Genomic DNA, 21,587 nt, shown 5'->3' with positions numbered 1-21,587 from the left:
ATGTGTGCTGTTATGCCAAAGGCGTGAAGCAGCAATTTGTAAGCAGATACAAGGAGTCATCTGCAGAGGTTTGATGACTTCACATCATTCAAACTCGAACCTCTCATATCACATAACCAGGACTGCAGCCCCAAGTGGATGCCAACAGCCTGAAAATGGGAAAGTAGCTGTCTCATGATACCAGACAACAACTTTTAAATTGTTATTGATTAAAATGTTAGATATTGTGTATGTCAAAAGTTGTGAAATATGCATTCAGGGAAAAACCTTTCACTTTTTACTGTATTTTTCTTGTCCTTTCACAAAGAGTAGTTTGTAATAGGGCCAGCTACAAAAAAGTCCTTGAGAAGCACTTAAATTGTGCAGATTTTTCTTGAGTTGTAAAAACAAGCCAAGAAATATATGCGTATGTATATTCTGGGTTATCGTTTGGATCTTATGGAACATAAACCGTCAAAAATTAGGACAACAATTATTTGCCCCCCTGATTCATCAGTTATGTATATTTGTATAAGTTGCATTCATTCAATTACTGGAAATGGGTCATATAATTACTGAATATGTTGGGCAAAAAACAAAATTATACAGTGACAATGCAAATAATTTAAGGGTATTAATAACACACAAAATTATGACTTTGCTCCTGTGTGGTGTAAGGTCCCGTGGTGTGGTTACTGCATTTAGCTTAGGAATCATAAGGTCACATACGGTGACCTGAGTGATGCTGGTGCAAGAGTTTGATGTTAGAGCCACATGGCTGATATGGCAGAGTGATGGGCAGAGGGTGTTTGTGGGCCCATAATACAACACACACATTTATATTAGCCCCTTGGGATCTGATATGCTTATAAGACACACCGGCATGCCGTTATATGCAAAACGCATCCACAGGCAGATGCACTAAATTGGAGGCTATAAATATTGTCGAGGATGAAGTCACACTCATAGCATCAAGTGCACAAACACGGACACCAACATGAGATCACCACTCTCTAGACTTCCCAACACAAACATGCCACAATGAATTCCCACACCAGACTAAAATAGACCCCGTCTGCTGCCTCCGGCACCTTAAAAACACAAACTGTAAAGCCTCCCTCCAGTCTCACCTCTTCTCCTACTTCACTGTCACACAGGACTTTGTCCTTTCCATTACATAACTTTTTAGCTCCCCTCCCTAGCCATCTAATACCTGAAATGCAAGCATGAAATGTTTCATCTTGCATCCCTTGACCCATCCCATCTTGGCAACTACTTTCTCTGCAGCTAAGAATAGCAGTCTCATATTTTATACACATATTGACCTTTATAAAGAGGCAGAGGTTCTAACAACTGTTATTGAGTTGTATTACTTGATAAGCAGATACAGCTCCAGAAATCTCCGACAGTTGAAACAAACCATTGAAACTTACTTGGGCTGGAGGTGAACGGGCATGTTGGAGCTACGGGAGCTGCTGGAGGGGAGGAGGGCAGAGGTGGGAGGGGGTTGGGGAGGGAGGACAGGCAGTTGGGTGAGAGAGGCCTGGAGGAGGTGAAGAACAGCTGGACACTGTGGTGCTGGAGGACATGGCAGGGCAGTGCGGTCAGACACCTGGGTCCAGGTGGAGAGAGACAGGAAAACGACACTCAGACAAACAGGAAGTTTGTGGGTTAAAATAGCTGAAAGAAAGAAAAGCCTTTTAGAAAAGAAATAACGAGATCCACGTGTCATGTCATAGAATAATAGTGTCTGCTGTGGAGAGCAAACAGTTTTTAGTAAGAAAAAAATTCTAAGTAAGTCTAAGGTAGGATATTGCAGTTTGAGTGGATTGTGTCTCCTCTGTGATCCAGATGGCCATTCAGCAGCGACTCTCATATACAAATGCGTGCAAAAAAAAGGCAATGTGTTGAAGAATGGAGTCCAGCTTGCACTGAAAGTGTGTATGTGCCAGGTTTATGTGTTTTACATATTTTTTGTTTTTCTGGCTGAATTCTAGATGGATGTTACATTATCTCACAAACATGCCAAATACAACCCATCTGGACACAAGAAGCTAATAATATTGATGCAATAGTACCCAGAATAATATGACCAGAACTTGTAGTAAAATAAGCAATGTTTTTTGGTTGAATTTGTTGAAGTAGAAGACATATCAAATAAAATGTTGTAATCAGCATATATAAGTAATTATCAATATTATTATTATTCATGTTAAATTTGTTATGAATTGTTAGGAATTTAAAAGCTTTGCTACATTTCTTCAGAAATTGTTTGAACATTCTAAGAACTTTAATATTCTCAATACTAAACTAAATACAACTAAATACACGATAAAGTACATAGAAACAATAGGTCAAAGTACCCCTATAACCAATGATAAATAAATGATAAATAAAATAATAGAGAACTCCATATATAAGTTTGATTTCATTCAACTTGTGACATAACTGCTTAAGACACTGTCCATTATTTTGTTCAGTCCGTCAAATAAGTCCCTGTTCTCAGGAACAGCTTTGGTTTTCTAAGAGTCTGCATTTGATTTGTTCAGATACCACTATGTTGGACATTATCTTCAACCACAGCTCTAATGATGATTATATCAGTGATTTCAATTGTCAAACAATAATTGTGCAACCAGTTGAAAGCTAATTGGTACCACAATTTACTGAGACTGTGCATCTCTTGTTTCACAAACACACACACGCACGCACACACATACACAAGCACACAAGCACACACGCACACACACACACACAAAGTAATTAAAAAGTACATTTTATGAAGACATTACTTCCCCTATATATTATCACCCTTTCCCATTCGTGTAATATGATTTTCTTATCTGATGTTTTTTGGGATTGAACTGTACCACTAAATAATGGATTATTCATATTTGATCAGTGCCTGATCTCAAAGCTGAGAGAAGACAATGCCAAGGTTAAAAATATTTTATGTTTATTATATTGGCTATATTTAAACGAGGCCATATACCTTTTGACAGGTCTCACGAAAAGCCTTTAAAATGCATCCCAAACGATCCATACTTGGATACACTGCCATCATTATCCGTCCTGTATTATTCTACGGCAGAGATTGTGTAACCGTATGACACATGATTCATGACGCACCATTTTGTAATGGGGAATTATGAAATCGTCAGCACATTGTTTTCTCTGTATTATCTGAACTAGATGTTCTTAGATCAACAGATGCATGATTAGAGAAACACTATGAAGGCTACTTCCTTGTATCCTAGTATACAAGGGATCGATGTTGATTATAAAAGCAAAATAAAATATTTTATAAATGGGTGTAGCACAGGGCGGCACAGTGGCGCAGTAGTTAGTGCTTTGGCCTCACAGCACAAAGGGTTTGATTCCAATAAGTCCCACAGTCCAAAAACATGCAATAGGTTAATTGGAAAAAATAATGGGAAAAATTGCCCTGAATGAGTGAATGGTTGTTTGTCTATATATGTGGCCCTGAGATTTAGAGTATTTAGAAATGTATTGATGACTGAGCAGGTTTACGATGTTTGCAACTTAATTCCAAGTGTTTTTTTTAATTGACCGTATATCTGTCTATAATAGAGATACACTATCACTCAAGTATGTCCACCTATACAATCAATCAGGAAAGCCTTTAGGAGCCACAGCACTAGATATTGGTAATGATTGCATTCTTCTATTTATATCCCCATTTCTACTATGATAGATGCGTAAGCTCAAACAATTCATTCTTAGATCATAAATCAAGAACACAACTGTCAGCTTTGAGTTCATATGGCAATATTCAATAATGATGTAAAACACTCCAGCTTGACTGTTCACACACTAGATAATCTTTTTTTCTGGTTGCCATAGGCAGAAGAACAAAACTGCTATGTCAGATGTTTCTTTTGTTTTGCTAATCTCCTGGATTAAGCATAGAAATTTGGAGTTCAAGACAGAAAAAAGACAATGCATGTTATAAGAAAAAATGCCAATTTTGTCTCCAAATTTCTGTTACTAAACATAGACAGAATCTTGATTCTTGCAGGAATGATTAAGGTAACTGACTTATTATTTTCTGTCAAATTCTATTTTTTTAACTGAATTCTTTAACTGAACCCTGTTTTAAAGGTAACTAAAGCCTGCACATATGAAATAAAAAATGTTATAATTCTGCCAGTTTCCTTTAACAAAAAATACATAGCTAAAATACAATTGAAATAGCACCATGGCCCAACCATCCATTTTAATGGTAACCAAAAACAGCAACATTATGAGACAAACCTTGGGTCCAGCTCCATAGACTGAGACAGGAGTTTCTCCATTCTTTCATCAGGGAATGCCTGTGACAGCTTACAGATGACAACATAACATTACAAATGATTATTTGGTACTCTGATGTCATAATGTCTCTTTACTCAATGTTGGCTGGATCCCAATATAAGATTGCCGACTCAACATTGTAGAATTCAATATGATTGCATTCCTCATGCCCAAACTTCTGTATAGCCAGACATCAATTTCCCCTCATTCTACTACGATAGAATAATTGTCCTCATACACAAATAAATTCAATGTTGTAACAAACTCTTTAGAAAGGTCAAAATCCCTCTCCAGGTGGTCCTCACCTGAGATAGTAGCTCCATCACTTCCTGATGACTTCGAACAGCAGATGACACAAAGCCGTCCGACCAATTGACCTAGAGGAACAGGGACACAAGGAAAAAATAAAATGAGGAAAATTAACACAGGTGAAATGAAAAGGTAAAAAGTATTTGAAGCATCTGAGTGGATTTGTGGTACCCACCTCAAACACATAGTCACTGGTGTCTTCGAACTTGTGCGACACCCCTCTTAGAGTAACCCTCTCTATGGCCACTGAGAAGTATAGATGGAGATAATTAAATCTGGTAAGTGTCCTATGCATGAACATCAAGAAATCAGAAAGTATAAAATTCCCCCTGTCTCTGGGCTGATCAGAGAAATGATGACAGTGATGCCAGCAGGGCAATGAATGGCCCTGTCTTTGCTCTTCAACGTCACATAAAGTTCAAAGGTCACCGTTTAGAACGTAATCATCACCACTACGGAGCTGGTGAGGATCAAAAGAGAAACATTCCTCGTTATCTAACAGCATATATATGTCAAACAATTTCCAAAAATACATTTTAAAAACGTTCAGTCTACATAACTTAACTATGATGGACCGTTATTGGAACTGCAGATTCCTGGTTTGATTTCTGCGCTTCTCCTTGCCTGTCAAAGTATTGTTGAGCAAGACAAGGAAACCCTAACTGCTCCCCTGGCACTGCGAAGTGGCTGCCTTCTGCTTATGGCTCAGCCATAATGGGTTAAATGCAGTGGTCAAATTTTGCTGAAAGTGATGAATAAAGCAATTTCTACATTCTTTTTTTATCATATACTGTACAATAGGTTCCCTCCCCCTCCACCATGTATTCAAACTGTTGAAAGATGAGGAACAGGGCTATATAGTTCTCTGTGTAACTCATGAATATTGTTATTTCAGAATATGCCCTGCACTGCAACACATGTACCTCGAGTTCAAATGTTTCATGTGGCAATTCCTCTTGTAAACAAACACAATTTTCAAGAGTCTCTTTGAGTTCAATTCCCAGCATAAAATGGTAAGATTACTGTTGCAGGGCATTACATTATTTGAATGTACTATCCAGTGTTTCTACTACATATCTTTGAATCTTTGTATGAGATCTTTGTGAGTATTTTGTTACTTGAATTACTATTACTACTATTATTGTTGCCAATCAATGCATTTGAAAAAAATACATGTACTTAAAAAGTTTTTTCAGAGGATTATGACATTTAACAATAAGTCCAAGTCCTGCAAAGTAAAAAAAAAAAAATAGCCTCACATATATAAGGTTATTTTCAAGATTTTATTATGTTTTTTTTATTAGTTTTTTTCCAGACTATAAATTTCCAGACAGAGCATTTTGATTATATTGCCCTCTGGAAATTGTAAATCTATGAGCATTTGTGCTGAATCACTTTAACAAATAATTTGTTTTACATCTCTGATAACATTGCCAAATCAACAAGTTGCAAATCAATGCAGCTGACCCATTTATGACAATGTCAGATTTGTATTACTTTTGAATCAGTGTGTTTCTGATAGCTTGAATTGTCTTGAGAAAGTTAGGCAAGGACTTCTTGAATAACTTTTTCACCTGCCCTCCACTCCCTCATTTGAAACCCAAGTCTTACTTCGATACTTAAAATAGCATTCTGTTTTCCACTGTGAAATATCTACTTCACCTCAGGTGCAGAGGTAGCTTTGGGTTCTTCACTTCAACACGCATTAAATACATGTCATTACATATAAGGTGGGAGTGAGTTGAAAGGGTGGGGTTTCTAAAAAAAGATTGATCTGTGAGCACGGAATGACCTCCACCCATTGAGGTAGACATATTAGGCTGCAAAACTATCTATTCGAAACCACATCAGACATGCAGGAACACGCAGCAGGGGAGGAGAGGACAAGCGAAGGAGACAAATAAAGAAAGGGAGAGAGGAAAGACGGGAGCAGCTATCTCTCCCTTCTCTTTATGCATGTCTCTTTTATGTGCTTGTGCACGGACGCCTGCATGCATATGCGTACGCACATGCACGCACGCAAAGGCACACACATGCACACACACACAACCCTCTGCTTTGCTGTGTGCCTGTTGAGCAGCAACTGTAGGAGGCTCTAAATGCCGCCTGTCATTCAACCTAATCTAAGGTGCCACACAATCAAACACACACACACACACACATGCACACACACACACACATACTAACACACACACACACACTGTCTGAATGTGTCCACTGAATGAATGCGGTTTATTAAATCCAGCAGTGTGTGTGCATTCGGCATGATGATGAAATAAAAAAGTAACTGAGATAACACGGGTAATATATAATATGCTTTATTTTTACTCTATTGTATTGAATGTGTGTTTAAGGGAGTGGAGACAATACCACCACAAGATGCGGCTCATACTGGCAGTATTGAGAAAAGATAGTTTGGCATCCAAACTTAATTGTGTTCGCTTATTAGAATGCTCGGCACTGCTGCTCCGCAATCATGTTTATGTGCAACGCCCGTGCCATGTATGTGGCTTCCCGCTGGTGACAGCTATGCACTGTGACCATGAGGTAGTGAGATACTTGAATATTGAGTTACAGACAAGAGGCAGACAGCCAAAACAATGACTGACTGCCCTGGGAGAGTCTGCTCCCATTTAAGGAACCATACCAGCTTTAGGTATTTTAAATGGTTGAAAAAAAGAACATTGTTTATCCGGGAATCTGGTTTTGAGGCCCCTCACACCACTATAAACTCATAGTGGGGTTTTCACTTTGGAAAAGCCCCAACCTCAATACATCACTATGCCTTACCAGTTTATGAAACTGTAGATATTCAGAGGTGATGAGGATAGTTACGGCACAAAATTGATATTTGCTGCTCAAGAACAAAATCATACGACTATATTATATGTTATTATAGGTAATATACTTGAGACATGAGAAGTTGCAGATCATTTTGCAGCGGCATTATGGGAATTTCTCTGAAAAATGGCCCTGGTTTGTGCACAGATTGACAGTTTCCCAGCCTACTACAGAAGATATTTGAGACAGAATGGGAATTAGAGCTCCTTCCATATTCTGACTCTTTCTTATGAAAAGACAGCCTCCTGCAGCTTACTTGGTCTTAGTAATTACAAAGACAGTGTCTCTGGTGCCGCCAGTACTCTATCTCTAATATGGTTTGTCTTTGAAAACAAGTTCCTTGCAAACCCCACTGGTGGTGTTTTGGGCATGGCCACCTGGTCAGAGGCCCCGTAGTCATCCTAGAACATGTTGGATTATATATCCCATCTGACCTTGGGATTGTCCATGAAGACCTCCCTGCCAGGGAGGACAGGGACCATAAACAGCTTGGTGAAACACTGAACCAGACAACGCAGGAGTCTGCAAATCTAACATGAAATGCAACCCAAAAGCTCTGGAACCCACAAGCTGCAAAGAATCCATCCACAGAATCCATCAATGAGGCATTCCAAGGCTATCAATGACTGGTTTTCCAATTATGATCAGTCATTAATGTGATTAATCATGTTCCTAGTATTATGTTTGGAGTACAGTCATGGTTACAGGCTTACTATTTTCTAGTTAAAATCATCTTCTTGTGTTTAGAGGACTTGAATTTCTTCACTTGAATAAGTTTCACCCCTCAATTTTTAAGTCAATAATAACAATGCAAAGCAAAACATTTGAGAAAAACTTTGCATATGATCAGTAAAAGAGTGTTTTCATTAGACATTTCTTGCTACATCAGAAAAAAATCCAGTGAATATACCCCTTTTAGATCCAAGCATTTTACAATTTATACCTACAGTCACTATTGTGGTAATTACTCCTTAAATTCAGTTTTTATAGACAGGTTTGTGAACCTTTAAACACAGTAAGATAATGCTCACTTAATGCAATTGCATGTATAACGTGTGTATCTCAAACTCATGGATCTTGACTGAGAGTAAAATTCTGTGATTGTTGATGCTTACTTCTACCAATTTGTCAACAACCAAAGTATTTAATGGGATTTTGTTTTGTTTGTCTATGAAGCCTATAAAAAAACAGAAAGCATTCAACTTGATTCACTAGTGCTGTTCAACAATTGAAATAGAAAGGAATGTTCTTCTTCTTCTCCTTCTGGCTTTTTGTCTTCGCCACAGCGAATCAACCTTCTCCATCTAACCCTATTCTCTGTATCCTCCTCTCTCACAAAGGAATCATGTCATTTATTCAGCAGTAATTGTAGAAATATATATATGTATATAAATATGTTGTTTTGCTTTATGTATAGTTAGAAAGAAACCAATTTGAAAAACTAGATTATAGTTGCAGGGAAAAATTATTAAGAGCGGTCTTTAAAGTTTTGTTGTGAGAAGAATTGCTGCCCTCACAAATGATCTGAGCCTGAAACCACATGCATCCACAAGAGACACTCCAGGCCTTGAGGCAGCATTCTTTAAACTACTGGTGTAAAGATGTGCTAGCGAGCCACATCTTGTTTAACTGGCCTCAAGTGGATGTATGACATGACACACCTTCCATTCCCTAATTCACAGCTGGAGTTTATTTTTCTATTTATTTGGGATTGTATAAAACCGAAAAAGAAAGAGAAATAAGCATGTCAGAGTATTTAAAAAGTAAAACGTAACAATGTATCTCACCTTTTCCTGATTTCCCCTGGTGGCTCTTGCTGGGTGCTGCTGCATCATGGCCCTGCCCAGGTGTTAGAGGGGCGGGAATCGTATGAGATGGAGGGGGAGGGGGAGGGAGATCGAGGTGAGGAGGGCTGAGCTCCTGGCCAATTGCTTGGTCTCCTCGTCCAACGGTGACCTCAGAGCTCTGCCCAGAAATCGTCACAGCCTCTCTGGCCTGGCTCTGGAGTTCAGGTTTGAGAGATCAGTGAGACAAAAGAGATTACCTGAAGATCAGGGATACTAGATCCAGAACAGAAAAGCGTTTCCTCTCTTCAGCTGAAACACACAGGCATGCATGATTCTGAGTTCAGCTATAATTATTTCGGGATTTTGTTCAATATAAATATTCATTACTCTCATTTATCTGAGACAAAGGAAATAGCAGCCAAAACAACAATAGTGCTATTTTCATCAATATATTATAATGCCTTGCGTATACTTTGATTTTGTTTAACAATGTTTAACAAAAACTTCACAAGATTTATCTAGGTTGCATGTATTTAAAAGTAATAACAGCGGTAATCACAAAAATAATACCTAGCCTGCATTTATTTATGCAAGTTTTCATTATGAAATATTGGGATTGTACACTGCTCTAATGGTACCTGATAACTAATTCTGTTGAATCCCTCGCCCCCAAAAATTCAAAGTGGTTTTCACGTATTAATTCATTTATTCCCAGGCCAACACTACATGTAGTTGATTGATTCAACGTCTTTCTCCAAACTCTCCTCTTTCAATTCATTCTGTGAATGTGTTTACTGGACAAAACAAATACTACACCATGCTGAGTTTACTGACTATGCTTATATTCAGTCTAATGCAACAAAGTTTTCATACCTGGGCTAATTTCTACACAGTTCATATGCTGATGTTTTCTCTGCTTGAATACTTTGTCATGTTGTAGTTTGCAGCGATACCTGGGGGAATTTTTTTTAATTGTGTTACTCTATTCTGTAACTAATGAGTGTGTCAATTTATGTGATCTAGTCTGTTTTAGTGAGCTTGTCCTAACCCAAAATATATTTTCCATCCTCAGTGGGGTCACTGGGATGCCTAATGTTATTTACAATACCATCAGAAGGAGGGATCTTTTAATATCTCCATTTAACAGTGCTTTTTCCCAATTCTCACTAGTCTCGCTCGCAGTGCCTCTGTCTTCACTTACTTTAATACTGAAACTCTTCATCATTAGGTGAAATGCCAATTCCTAATGTGAAACAAGAGAAAGTTGGAGACTTACTTTCTCAGTAAAACTGGGGCAGAAATTGGGAGGGTTGAGTCATTACACAATAATTGGAATAACTAAAATTGATATGAATAGTTTTCAAATTAATATGACAAATGTGGAAACAATTAAGTTGATGTTTCTCTGTGGGAAATAATGCAAAGGGCGGGAAATATGTATAATATCTTCTTTACAACTAACTTGATAACTGCTTGTAATACGTAACAAAATAAATTAAAATGGTGTTAGCAGATATGAAATGCTGCTTCTATTTACTTCCACTCCTATCTATCACGTACCAGTACTCAGAGGATCATACCTGATCAATCTTTTAATTCATACTTATTATTTCACATTGAAATTATTTGTTTGTTGTTGTGAAAAGCAAAGATAAATTTTGGTGCCATAAATTAAGAACTCTTCTCCATATGTTCAACTTGTGACACGGTTCACAGTGCAGGAATACACACACACACAAAATGTATGTCATTACTGTCTTTTCTTGCACTCCTTGAATTGACTTACATACACTAAACAATCCTCTTTTATGCTTGGCACGGCGCTAAAACAAAGTAAGGAAAAAGCAAACCAATATTTAACCAGGGCCATCAACTAAAATCGGGATCTTATTTATAGCAGCCATAGAGGAATAATTTTATGGAAAAAGATTTGCAGTCCAAACAGACGTTTAACAGTGCAACTGTCCCTTACAGTTAGACATTGCTAAAATGATCCCATGCTATCCCATGACATTTATACACATCTGTGGCTCTTTAAGAAACAATTTCCCAATAAAACAATTATAGGACGAAGTGTCCATTAAATTTTTGTCAAGAGCTAAAATTTGGGGTGGAGGTTTAGTGTAGCAAGGACATTAAAAGGAACTCTTTCATTTTCCATTTACTCTGTTTGGCTCCATAAAAGAAAATAAAGCACAATACATTGAACTACTGACTATTTACACATGGGCTAACCACACGGAGTTAAATATCATTCAAATGAGATCAGTACTACTTGGTAAACTATAATCCTTGTTCATGGTTGCTCTCCCTACACATGGAAAGCTCCTTTAAAACAAGTGCAGTAAACGTGGAATTATCCAGTTCGTATCCAGATGGGCCTTGTTTGTGTAAGCAAAAGTAAGAACAAACCATACTCGACATTCAAGAGTTAATAGCTACCAAGCGCAAAGAACATGGTAACACTGATTGAGCCCATTTTCAAAACGGCAGAGCATTCACCAGAGAATTTCCAACAAGAGAGAGAGAGAGAAAGAGAGACAGTGTAGATGAGTGTTAAGAGTGCTTGCATTGACACTCCAACTAAATTAATAAAATACTCCAAAACTATCAAAGTGGAGAAGGAGTCAGAAACTTCCGCTGAAATCTGGTTACTTCCAAGAAAGCCTTGTGTCTGCTTGAGAAAAATCTGGTGTGTGTTACATGTTTAAAGGGTGACCGTTTTTCCACAGGAAAGACAGGATGAAAGAGGAAATGCATAGGAAGAGAGGTAGGGTAGAGTAATTATTTAGTGAAACTCAGACAGAAAACTGTAAAATTGACTGGGATAGCTTAATAGAACTCTCAGAGGAGGGCAAACCTGGGCAGTAAACCGGGGAACAAAACCAACTCTGACTTGAAATAGAATATAAATTCAACTTATGGACACTATAAGACAAGCATGCATGAGCCAGGTCTGTGCCAGTGAGGTGAAATATAGCACAGAGAAAGTAATCACACAGGAGGCGTGCAAGAAATAAATGTTTACTTCTGTCAACAATTTCCTTCAGGATAAATAAAGTTGTTCTTATTCTTATTCTTAAGTGAAAAAGGAAGTGGCAATCACAAATGAGCACAGAACTCCACAGAACAGTCAGGAAAATACCTTGTAATTGTGCAAAATTTCAAATGTATTTTTAGACCTCAATGTGTTCAAATAAAATCATTACATTTCTAAAGTAACCTCTTCGGGAGCTGCCACCATTGTTACAATCAATCCCATGAACACTTTGAACTGACACCCAAAACTGACAGAATAAGACTTAATCTAAAAATGACTAAAATAAATTGATGTCTAGAAAGAAGGATTAGGAAATAACCCTGCATTCCACATGTCATGCTGCACCCTAATGTCATATAGAGAGGTCATGGACTCGGTTTGAAGATACATCCTCTGGAAACCATTAATGTGCTTAGTTTGATGCCAATCCATCACATAATAGTTGAGTCATTCAGTCTGGACCCTGGCAATACCATCAAAATACTTGAAAAAGAAGAAAAGATCTTTGTCTTGCAGAAAAAAAATAACACCTTCATGTGAAGTTATAATCTTCGTACAATATCATAGGAAAATACAGTGGGCACCTTATTTAAATGAACTGGATAATTTTACCAGTTTGTCCTGGAAATATTACCTTTTAATTTTTCCCAGATGGGAATTTGTCATTTAAATGAGTCGCACGTTACATAACAGTGAGACTGAAACTGTAGATGAATCACTGAGTGTGTCTCACTGTGGAGAGGACAGTATCCTCTGCAAGTTGTCCATGCCTCAATTTTGAGTGATTCTAAGATGTTGCTCAGGGCAAAAGTATTTACGTCCCTTTGCTGAGGTTCCAAACCTGTGTTTTGGATTACACTATAGTGCACTGTTCAGCAGAATGAGTCAGAGAAACGCTGATTTTAAAAAAGGCTACGATGGAATTGATATTTTTTCCTTGATCAGAAGGGGAAACCCAGCACAGGCAAGAGTGCAGATTGAGACATCACATCTGTAAACAAAGAAATATACTACTGCATCATCCACAGGTCTTTTATTTTTGCCAACTCTCAGTCCAGAAGCGGACTTTCTGTGCGCTAAGTACAAAAAGTAAAAACAGCATGTTTAAGGATTACAAGAAAGGAACTGCAAAGTAAGAGTGGAAATAGAGGGACGGGACAATATGGCATCAGCTAAATACTGTGTTACACCTGCTGTGAATTCTGACAATGCCATTGTTAATGGTCTGTAAGGTACTACCTTTGCGGTTACATCCAGCTGTTCAAGACCAACACGAGTGGCCAGTATATTGTATTTGCTGCTGTTACCACTGTATTTCAGTTGTAATACCACTCTAGAGAAAAATGTAATTCTTTTAGTTTTCCCAGGAATGACACACAGAGCTGTATCCAGCTGTTTTGTGTTAAAAGAAGCTGATGCGGCTGGCTTAAAATCCATAGAGGACGACCAATTTAAAGTCCAAGAGTGCAGCAGAGGAAAGTAACAGCAGTAGAGAGTAACTTAAAAGGATACTAAACACTGTTCTAAGGTATCATATAAATATGATAAGATATTGAATGATATTTTATCATCTAAAAATTGAAAACCAAGTACTTGCAAAAACTTTTAAGAGTTGGGATGTGAATGTGTGTATTTTGGGATGAATAAAATAAAAGGGGGATTGGGGGTTTCCAAAAATTCAGCATGAAATGTATTTCTAAACTAAATTCACTCTCAGAGTGGAACCGAACCCATTATACTGGAAACGTTTGCTTCATTAAAGTTGTGTATCTGACCTGTGATTTTCCATTCCCAAACAGAAATGGGATGTGTATCAATATCTTTTTTCCAGGCCCCAGCCCATGTAGTACACGGAGCCAGATGAGAAAATGTGTCACTTAATGGCTCAAGTAGAATTTCAAAAATTGTTTGTTCATTTAAACTTTGAGATAACAATGGCTAGGAACTACCATGATGTCTTGAAAAAGTGAATTTCATTTGTTTGGAGTAACATCCTTTACTCCTGTCAGTTCCTCAAGCTAGACAGCAAGTAATGGAATTGAGAAGAAACACACTGACTGCACTATGCTGTGGAATTTGTTCAGTTTTTAAGTCTACCAACAGCAGTCATCCACTGCTTATATATTTGTCTATAGACTTTAAAAGTAAAGGTTTTGAGTCAAGTTGAGTAATTGTATCAGAAGACTGCTGGTGAGTTTTCAATGTAAAGTCTGACACTTTGAACAGCCTTCATTTAATTCCACTGTATTTTCATCTCTGTGGTTGATAACTCTGAAAATCAGCAGTCCATGTCTAACTGATCAAGAAAAGCATTACACACAAAATGTGCAATTCTTTTTTTTAACTATGTAAGAAATGTGACTGTATTCTGGACATTCACGCTCCATTGAATGAAAACAGGGATATAGATAAATGTGATTGATAAGTACTGGACAAGGATTTAAAACATCCATCTCTCTCTTCCCCTACACGGCTGTTTATGTAAAGTTTGCTGCGATAGACATTAAAACTGTAACATCCGTCACTGATAAATACTGTAACCAATGCATCTATTATGGGTAATGAATATGACTGCTGAGATCTACAATGAGACCCTACCATTCCCCTTAAGAGCACTGAAGAAAGGAAAGAGACCCAGGGGAAAAGAGAGAGCATTTATAACATCCTGGGGATTCACTTGAGACACACATGTACACACACACACATGCACATACACAGGCATGCACACACACATACACAAACCACAGAGGGTTGATTTCAGCATAGAGAAATGTGCTGACCTGCGCTGAGCAGGAGCCAAGGGCAACAAAACACTAAATACAAACGCTCAGTCTGAGCTGGGTACTTTCCCTTCACGGCTCACATATGTTCCAACAGTGTGCCTGCCTGCTTCTGAATGAAAATTTAGGAAGGTGAAAAAAAAACATGTGCGGTTCAAGACTGAGAGGAGCAAGATGGCCAATTTTTTTCTTTGTCTTCCTCTAAATCTAACTCTCTCTGCTGAATGTCTGTCTGTCTCTTTTGGAATAATTCAATTCTTTGTCTAGCTCGGCTGTATGCAGGATGTTGTGATTGAGCTACTCAATTCCCTGCAATATTAAGAAATCCCTTCCTCTTCCTGCACCATCATCTGAGGTTTTCATTACAACACAATATATCCAGTCAAGATCTCTATTTGTGGCTGGGCTGGACAGCACAACAGTCTGCTTTCATATAATTATTACTTTGGCTTCCAATAAGACTATTTTAAGAACTCTTGTTGGGCTATCATTAGTAGGGTATCAATCCACCTGTTTTTATGTGTGTTTGCAATTTGCCAATTTAAGACAAATACATAAATCAGTGAATTAAAAAAACACTTCCATTCATCACAATGAGGCACTCAACACTTGCTTAAAATTCATAGTCATATAAATTTGGTTGAAATTTGTGATACAGTTGGATATAAATGCAGCTATTTACTTCAATTACTCCTGTGTTATGACATCAAATGGGTACTGTGTAGGACCACTGAACAAATTAAGTTTTAAAAACAAGATAGCTACTGTCACAATTCTAAATATGATATGACAAATTACATTTCACATTTATGTTTTTTTTCTGCGATGGAATTACAGAAGAAGAGATGAGATCAAAGTCACTTTCAGAAAATCTTCCAAAAATCACACTTTAAGGCTTTCAACAAAGAAAACAAACATGTGATACCACAATTTAGCATCACTGTCTGTCATGCACGCCAACTTTGATATCTTTCCCTCTAAAAATAAACAAATTAATGCATACAGATTGGCCTCTGGAAAACCGGTATATTCGCTTTTAGCGTTTTTTTTTTTTTTTTTTTTTGTTTTTTTTTTTCAAAAAAGGCCTCATGGGCCTAACAGTGTAACAAACATGTTAGATATTTTCTGTCCTCATTAAATAGGGTTTCTTCCTGTCAGGTTGTGTGCATGCTTCTCCATCCCCACATTGCTATAGTGCTTGTTAACCAGTATGAAATGGTCAGCGGGGGGGTGTAAATGCGTCAGCTACATGCTTTGGTCCAAATAGCTGATTTCTGGCACAGACTGTGCTATGAACACAGCAATGCTTAAAACAACAGGGTTGAGATGTGCAAACTGTGTAGATTTATGACTAAATGCAACACATTTAAACTGCTTTCCTCAGATTTGTAGAGCAGTGCATAAATCTGACAAAACCAGTGTAAATGCTGGGCTGACTTGTTCTCGTTTAAACATGCATGGGCATAACGTGTACCCCCATGTAAGGCCATTAAGTAACATGACACACCTCTTAAGAATGGACTCCCATTACAATAAAAATTGGAATGTCTCTCATTCCATTTTCATGGAAAAGGCAGCAAACAAAAGTACCATGTGAAACTGATATGTAATTTCAAAAGTATGGCTTATAATGAAAGCCATACTTTTGAGACAATATAAGCCTTATATTGTCTCAGCTATTGTATCACTAACAAAGGGATATGGACAGAAAAAAAAAACTTACTGCATCAAAAGATGCACAAACACTTATTTTTTCTCGTTATGATGTTGCAGACCTGCTATCACTCTTACAATCAAATGATAACACACCCAAATTAGCCTGATGCATGCCTTTACCTGTTGATTCTTAGATATTCTTGATCAATGAAAGAGCAACAATGTGATATTTTTGCACGCCCTCATCAGATCAATGTGTCCAGCTATGTCAAAGCTGCCAAACATCTGAGGAGTTTTCTGTGCAAAATGGTAAGCAGGAGACATAACTTCTGCATTCGCACAACAAGCTGTACTTCTTGTATAGTGATCCTCTTAACTACACGAAACACTATTGTGTGGGCTGAACCAGAGAGAAAACACTTGGTTAATTACAGTCTTATATAATGATGCATCTGATAGAAATAACTTCTGATTTTATAATAATCTGATTGCTTTTCAGGAGTCTGCTTTTCTATCTGATGGCTGTGACGTGACTTGCAGCTGCAAAAAAAAGCAAGTCTTCTTGTTTCAATTTCATAAGCAAATAACTTTGCTCCAAGGATGATGATACACAACAAGCTAGCCAAAGAAAGTGAGGTTTTGTTTTTGTTTGGTGCACATCAGCAACTAATAAAAGCCATGCCACAGCCAAATGATTTTGCCCAGCACAAATACTGGCGGGAAGGATGGAGGACACAGGGCAACCAGTCCATACAAAACTCCATACAATCAAATATGTAGAAACTAGGCCAACTCCTCTGAAAAACTATGCTTCATGTATTATTAATGAACAATAGCATAAGAGGTCACACCCTCACACAGCTCTGCTCCCTACCTTGTGCCAGCAGGCGCCGTGTGTGTGGCAGAGGTGGCAGACAGACAAAGGCAGGTATGTAGCTCTGGCATCAGGCAGGGAGCAGGCAGTTGGAGACAATGAGGCCAGTGGGAGAGACACACTTTGATGGTGGAAATGGTGATTGGGCTGGGTGTAAAAGGTGGCCGGTCGATTGCTGCCAGCCCCCAATGCTTGACCCTCTGCAGTGGCTCCTCCACTGCTCACCTGGAAGAAACATATTATTAAGAGAAAAACAAAAAAAAAGAATACGCATGTGTACTTTAGCACATCTGGCAAAGATTTGACAGATGTGCCACATCTTTATTCCCTCATCCATAGTCTTTCATCAGAAGAAAAGAGAGGAGTTTTGTGTTTTCCTATGAGGAGGCTCTGATGTGAATCAAATGTGAAAACAAAGTTGAAAACATTACTGTGGCTATGGATGATACCAGGTAAATATTGACTAACAGCAAATAAGTACCAGCATGAATTTATATCAGGGCTGGAAGAAAAACAAGAAGATGCTCGAAAAGAAGATAAGTTAAAAGAAGAACTCTTTGAAACTTTTCATTGAAATATAGGCCAGGCCAGCTTATCAGGTTTTGTTCAGTTGCATGCCAACTATGCAAAAAAAGGAAGATAAACTCAACAATGCATGGGAATCATAAAAACTTTTTTGACCTTATTTTCACCCATGGAAGACATCATCACCACACCAATATTTTCAAACCGCATCAGCAACACTAGACTTTTATGAAAAACTTCAATGTTAGCCAAAGATAAGGCCAAAATAAAGACAAAGATAACATTTTATTTTTCAAGGAAATTTTCAATATAATGTCATTACTGGAAATTATCTCAGCCCCACCGAACACCACCCTGCTTCATGGAGTGCTGTAACACTATCTTTAGAACCTCTGATTAGACATAATAATTACATTTTCATAATATGAGTATTCTGACCTTTCTGGTTACTATGACAATTGTGAAGATGCAAATGCACAAAGCTGTTTCAATGATCTTCAGATATAACAATTATAAACAGATTGGGACTACTATTACCTTTTATTTCTTATTACTAAGTATTATCTTCATTTGTAGTCTTAGCACTGATTTTATTATAAATGGATAGATACAGACAGACAGATAAGACACATAGATAGATAGATAGATAGATAGATAGATAGATAGATAGATAGATAGATAGATAGATAGATAGATAGATAGATAGATAGATAGATAGATAGATGATAGATAGATGATAGATAGATGATAGATAGATGATAGATAGATGATAGATGATAGATAGATGATAGATAGATGATAGATAGATAGATAGATAGATAGATAGATAGATAGATAGATAGATAGATAGATAGAGTGAGAATCAGTGAGAGGAAGGGAATCCTTTCACTACATTTAAACTTCCATCGCCTAACAAAAAAGATCTGAGGTGCGGCCAGAGCTGTCTGTTCTGTCATCATTGCAGCAGCTTTCACCTGGAAACATGTCATTTCCTGCATAACATTGATGTAAACAGCTGAGCTGTAATTTGCTTTTCTAACACATGTACTCATCTGTACAAATGATCAAGGGCTCAGAGGACCTCTTAATAAGTGGCTTGCACTTCACTTGCAACAACTCCTTTTCCCCCTGAGCAGGTGAAAACTTGGCTGAGTGGGACTGTAACTCAGAGTGTACTGCCGGAGTCAGACACAGTCCTGCAGTTATAGAGCAGTTTGTCAGTGGGATGAGGATTCGCTGTGGCACATTGCATCAGGCTTATTGCTTTGTCATCTCACCTGCCTTATACGCGCTTCCATTCCACAAGGATAGTGGAAGCTATGCACGTATTAGCTGCAGAGAACAAGGGTTTGGACAAACTTTATTTCTATTTCCTTCTTCAATTTTCACTGACCAAACCTTGAAACCCTGCTACTGTGGCACTGCTGCCACTGAAATCATTCCTAAATATACAGTGAGCACTTTTACATTTACGATATTGTCTGAATTATTTAGATTGGATTAAAAAGCTTTTTGAGCAGCATCTTTAGAACCATTCTTGCAGTGGGATTCAACTTGATCACAGCAGCAATGATGACAACTTGGGGTGGTGACCTTTGACCTGAAATCCCTGGGAGTCTCCAAAACACCTTCAGTAGTGGCTTGACACTGTGCTTGTGTGGTATTTAAACACAAATATACAACTGAGCCCCTTCAGAGGAATGGAGACTTTGGTTTGTCTGAATTTTAAGAGACACTCCTGAATACTATGTCTCGACAATTTTCACAGAAGAAATCTAACTCAGCATCGCTTGTGTCCTTCACTAATTACTTGTGCTTATTTATTTATTGTTTTGTGTCCTTATTAAGGTACCCATGTCTCTTCTTTGTTACTAACACTGTCTGTTTTCACTGCGAACAGCAGTTTAAGACTTTCATTTTGAAAACACCAGTTATTTTACAATTGTGTTGAAGGGATGTATTGGATACCTTCAAGCTTAAGAAGTTGTTTGCACGATTTTATTCTCATTTTGTATTTTCCAGATATCCAAGGAAAGTGTCCAATTACTACAAACTCATGTGTTGACTTTTCAGCTGATGTAACTGAGTTGCAGGCTGGTGACCCTGGATCAGGTTTTTGAGAACAAATACCTCTGAAGGGCATCTGAAAACACCTCACCTGTAGGATGTCCTGGATCTGGCTTAGCTGCTGCCTCAGCACCTGCTTCTGGTGGAAGCTGAAGGCCGGGTGGTTGGAGGCCATGGTGAAGAGCAGCAAGAACTGCTCCTCAGTCCTCCCGTCATTAAGCGCCAGGCCATAGTTGTTGATGACCGTGTCGATGTGCGTCAGGGTCTGGTACAGGACCCCCGCCGCCTCTCGGTTGTCCGAGCCAAGCAGGGCGAGCGACACCAGCAACTTGCTGCGGACCACCTCGTCCGTGATGTTCGTGAGCCCAGAAAGGTCAGCAGGGTTGTTCGCCTTGATCTCCGCATCCCGGAGGGAATGGTAGTCCTTGCGGGCCAGATCCTCCAGGCAGGAGCCGAGAAAGCGCAGCTCGATGGGGACACAGAGGTCCAACAGGCCGCACAGGAACTCTGCTCTCTGGGCCGAGGTGAGGGAGGAGAACCAGCAGTAGACCCCCTCCCTCTGGACGCAGGTCCGACTCTCCACCATCCTCACACAGCCAGCGAGCCCGTTTCTGAACACACACACACACACACACACACACACACACACACACACACACACACACACAAACACAACTTGAGCGTCGAAATGTCAACTTGTAACTGACAGTAAACTTGACAACAAAAGAGAGAGCGCGCGCGTGCACGTATGTTAACCGCGCAGGCGCGAGTGTTTCCAAGCCCCTCGGAGCCAATTTGCCAATTTTTTTTTCTCCCATAAGTCATTGGCCACTGGGCGATTTTCCCTCACTTCCGCGGCCGGATAAGGCATCGCCAGCCCGGTTCCTTTGTCGGACCGACCGGCGGCGATACCGCCGTAGGCCCGTCCAGTAGCCAGAATTTCCCCCGAGTCGCTCCGTGTGCCGTGTTTGAGTGTCTCCGCCGTGTCCCCCCGCGCCGGTCGGACCGCAGCACCGCTGACGAGACGGACGCAGCCCTCCGCCGGTTGACACGGAGAACCCAGACTCACCGCCTTCCTCCGAAGCGACACTCAGTCATCCGGATGAGGCCGCCGCGCCGTCCTAACACACACGCCACGACAATTCCTTGCCGAGGAGTTGCTCATCCGTCCTCATGGTTTACGGCGAGTCCCTCCGGTGCCGCGGGCTCAAGACCCCCGCCGCTAGCAAGACTGTGATGGGCTTTAAATTTAAAAACAAAACTAATGTGGCCTGCTGCTAAAGCAAATGAAGAAAACATAACATTTCAGAGGCACTGCCTAGTCAGTCGTCGCTATAAAAATACGGAATACGGATGACAACAGACGATGATCACTGTCCGTGGATGAAAATAGTTGTAATTACTGTTTTTCGTTG

General features: G+C 39.1%; 1 protein-coding gene across 2 annotated transcripts in view; it reads right to left on the bottom strand.

The window, feature by feature from the left end:
- zcchc14 (zinc finger, CCHC domain containing 14) overlaps nucleotides 1-21,396 on the bottom strand; it is a 28,329-nt gene extending 6,933 nt beyond the window's left edge. For both annotated transcript variants that reach the window (XM_086163903.1, XM_086163904.1), the window contains exons 1-8: nucleotides 21,242-21,396; nucleotides 20,264-20,783; nucleotides 17,581-17,805; nucleotides 9,231-9,444; nucleotides 4,778-4,848; nucleotides 4,599-4,670; nucleotides 4,255-4,322; nucleotides 1,413-1,591 (exon numbers count right to left, since the gene is read on the bottom strand). In XM_086163903.1, coding sequence (XP_086020029.1) covers nucleotides 1,413-1,591; nucleotides 4,255-4,322; nucleotides 4,599-4,670; nucleotides 4,778-4,848; nucleotides 9,231-9,444; nucleotides 17,581-17,805; nucleotides 20,264-20,783; nucleotides 21,242-21,270 — 1,378 coding nt within the window. In that variant the 5' untranslated portion in view covers nucleotides 21,271-21,396. The remainder of the gene's footprint in view (nucleotides 1-1,412; nucleotides 1,592-4,254; nucleotides 4,323-4,598; nucleotides 4,671-4,777; nucleotides 4,849-9,230; nucleotides 9,445-17,580; nucleotides 17,806-20,263; nucleotides 20,784-21,241) is intronic.
- Nucleotides 21,397-21,587: the final 191 nt, after the last annotated feature.

The sequence above is a fragment of the Fistularia commersonii genome, chromosome 17 (genome assembly GCF_037954325.1).
Source record: "Fistularia commersonii isolate RoL2024-O1a breed Wild chromosome 17, RoL_Fcom_v1.0, whole genome shotgun sequence".
Lineage (NCBI taxonomy): Eukaryota > Metazoa > Chordata > Actinopteri > Syngnathiformes > Fistulariidae > Fistularia > Fistularia commersonii.
This window is presented reverse-complemented; position numbering and strand designations above follow the sequence as displayed.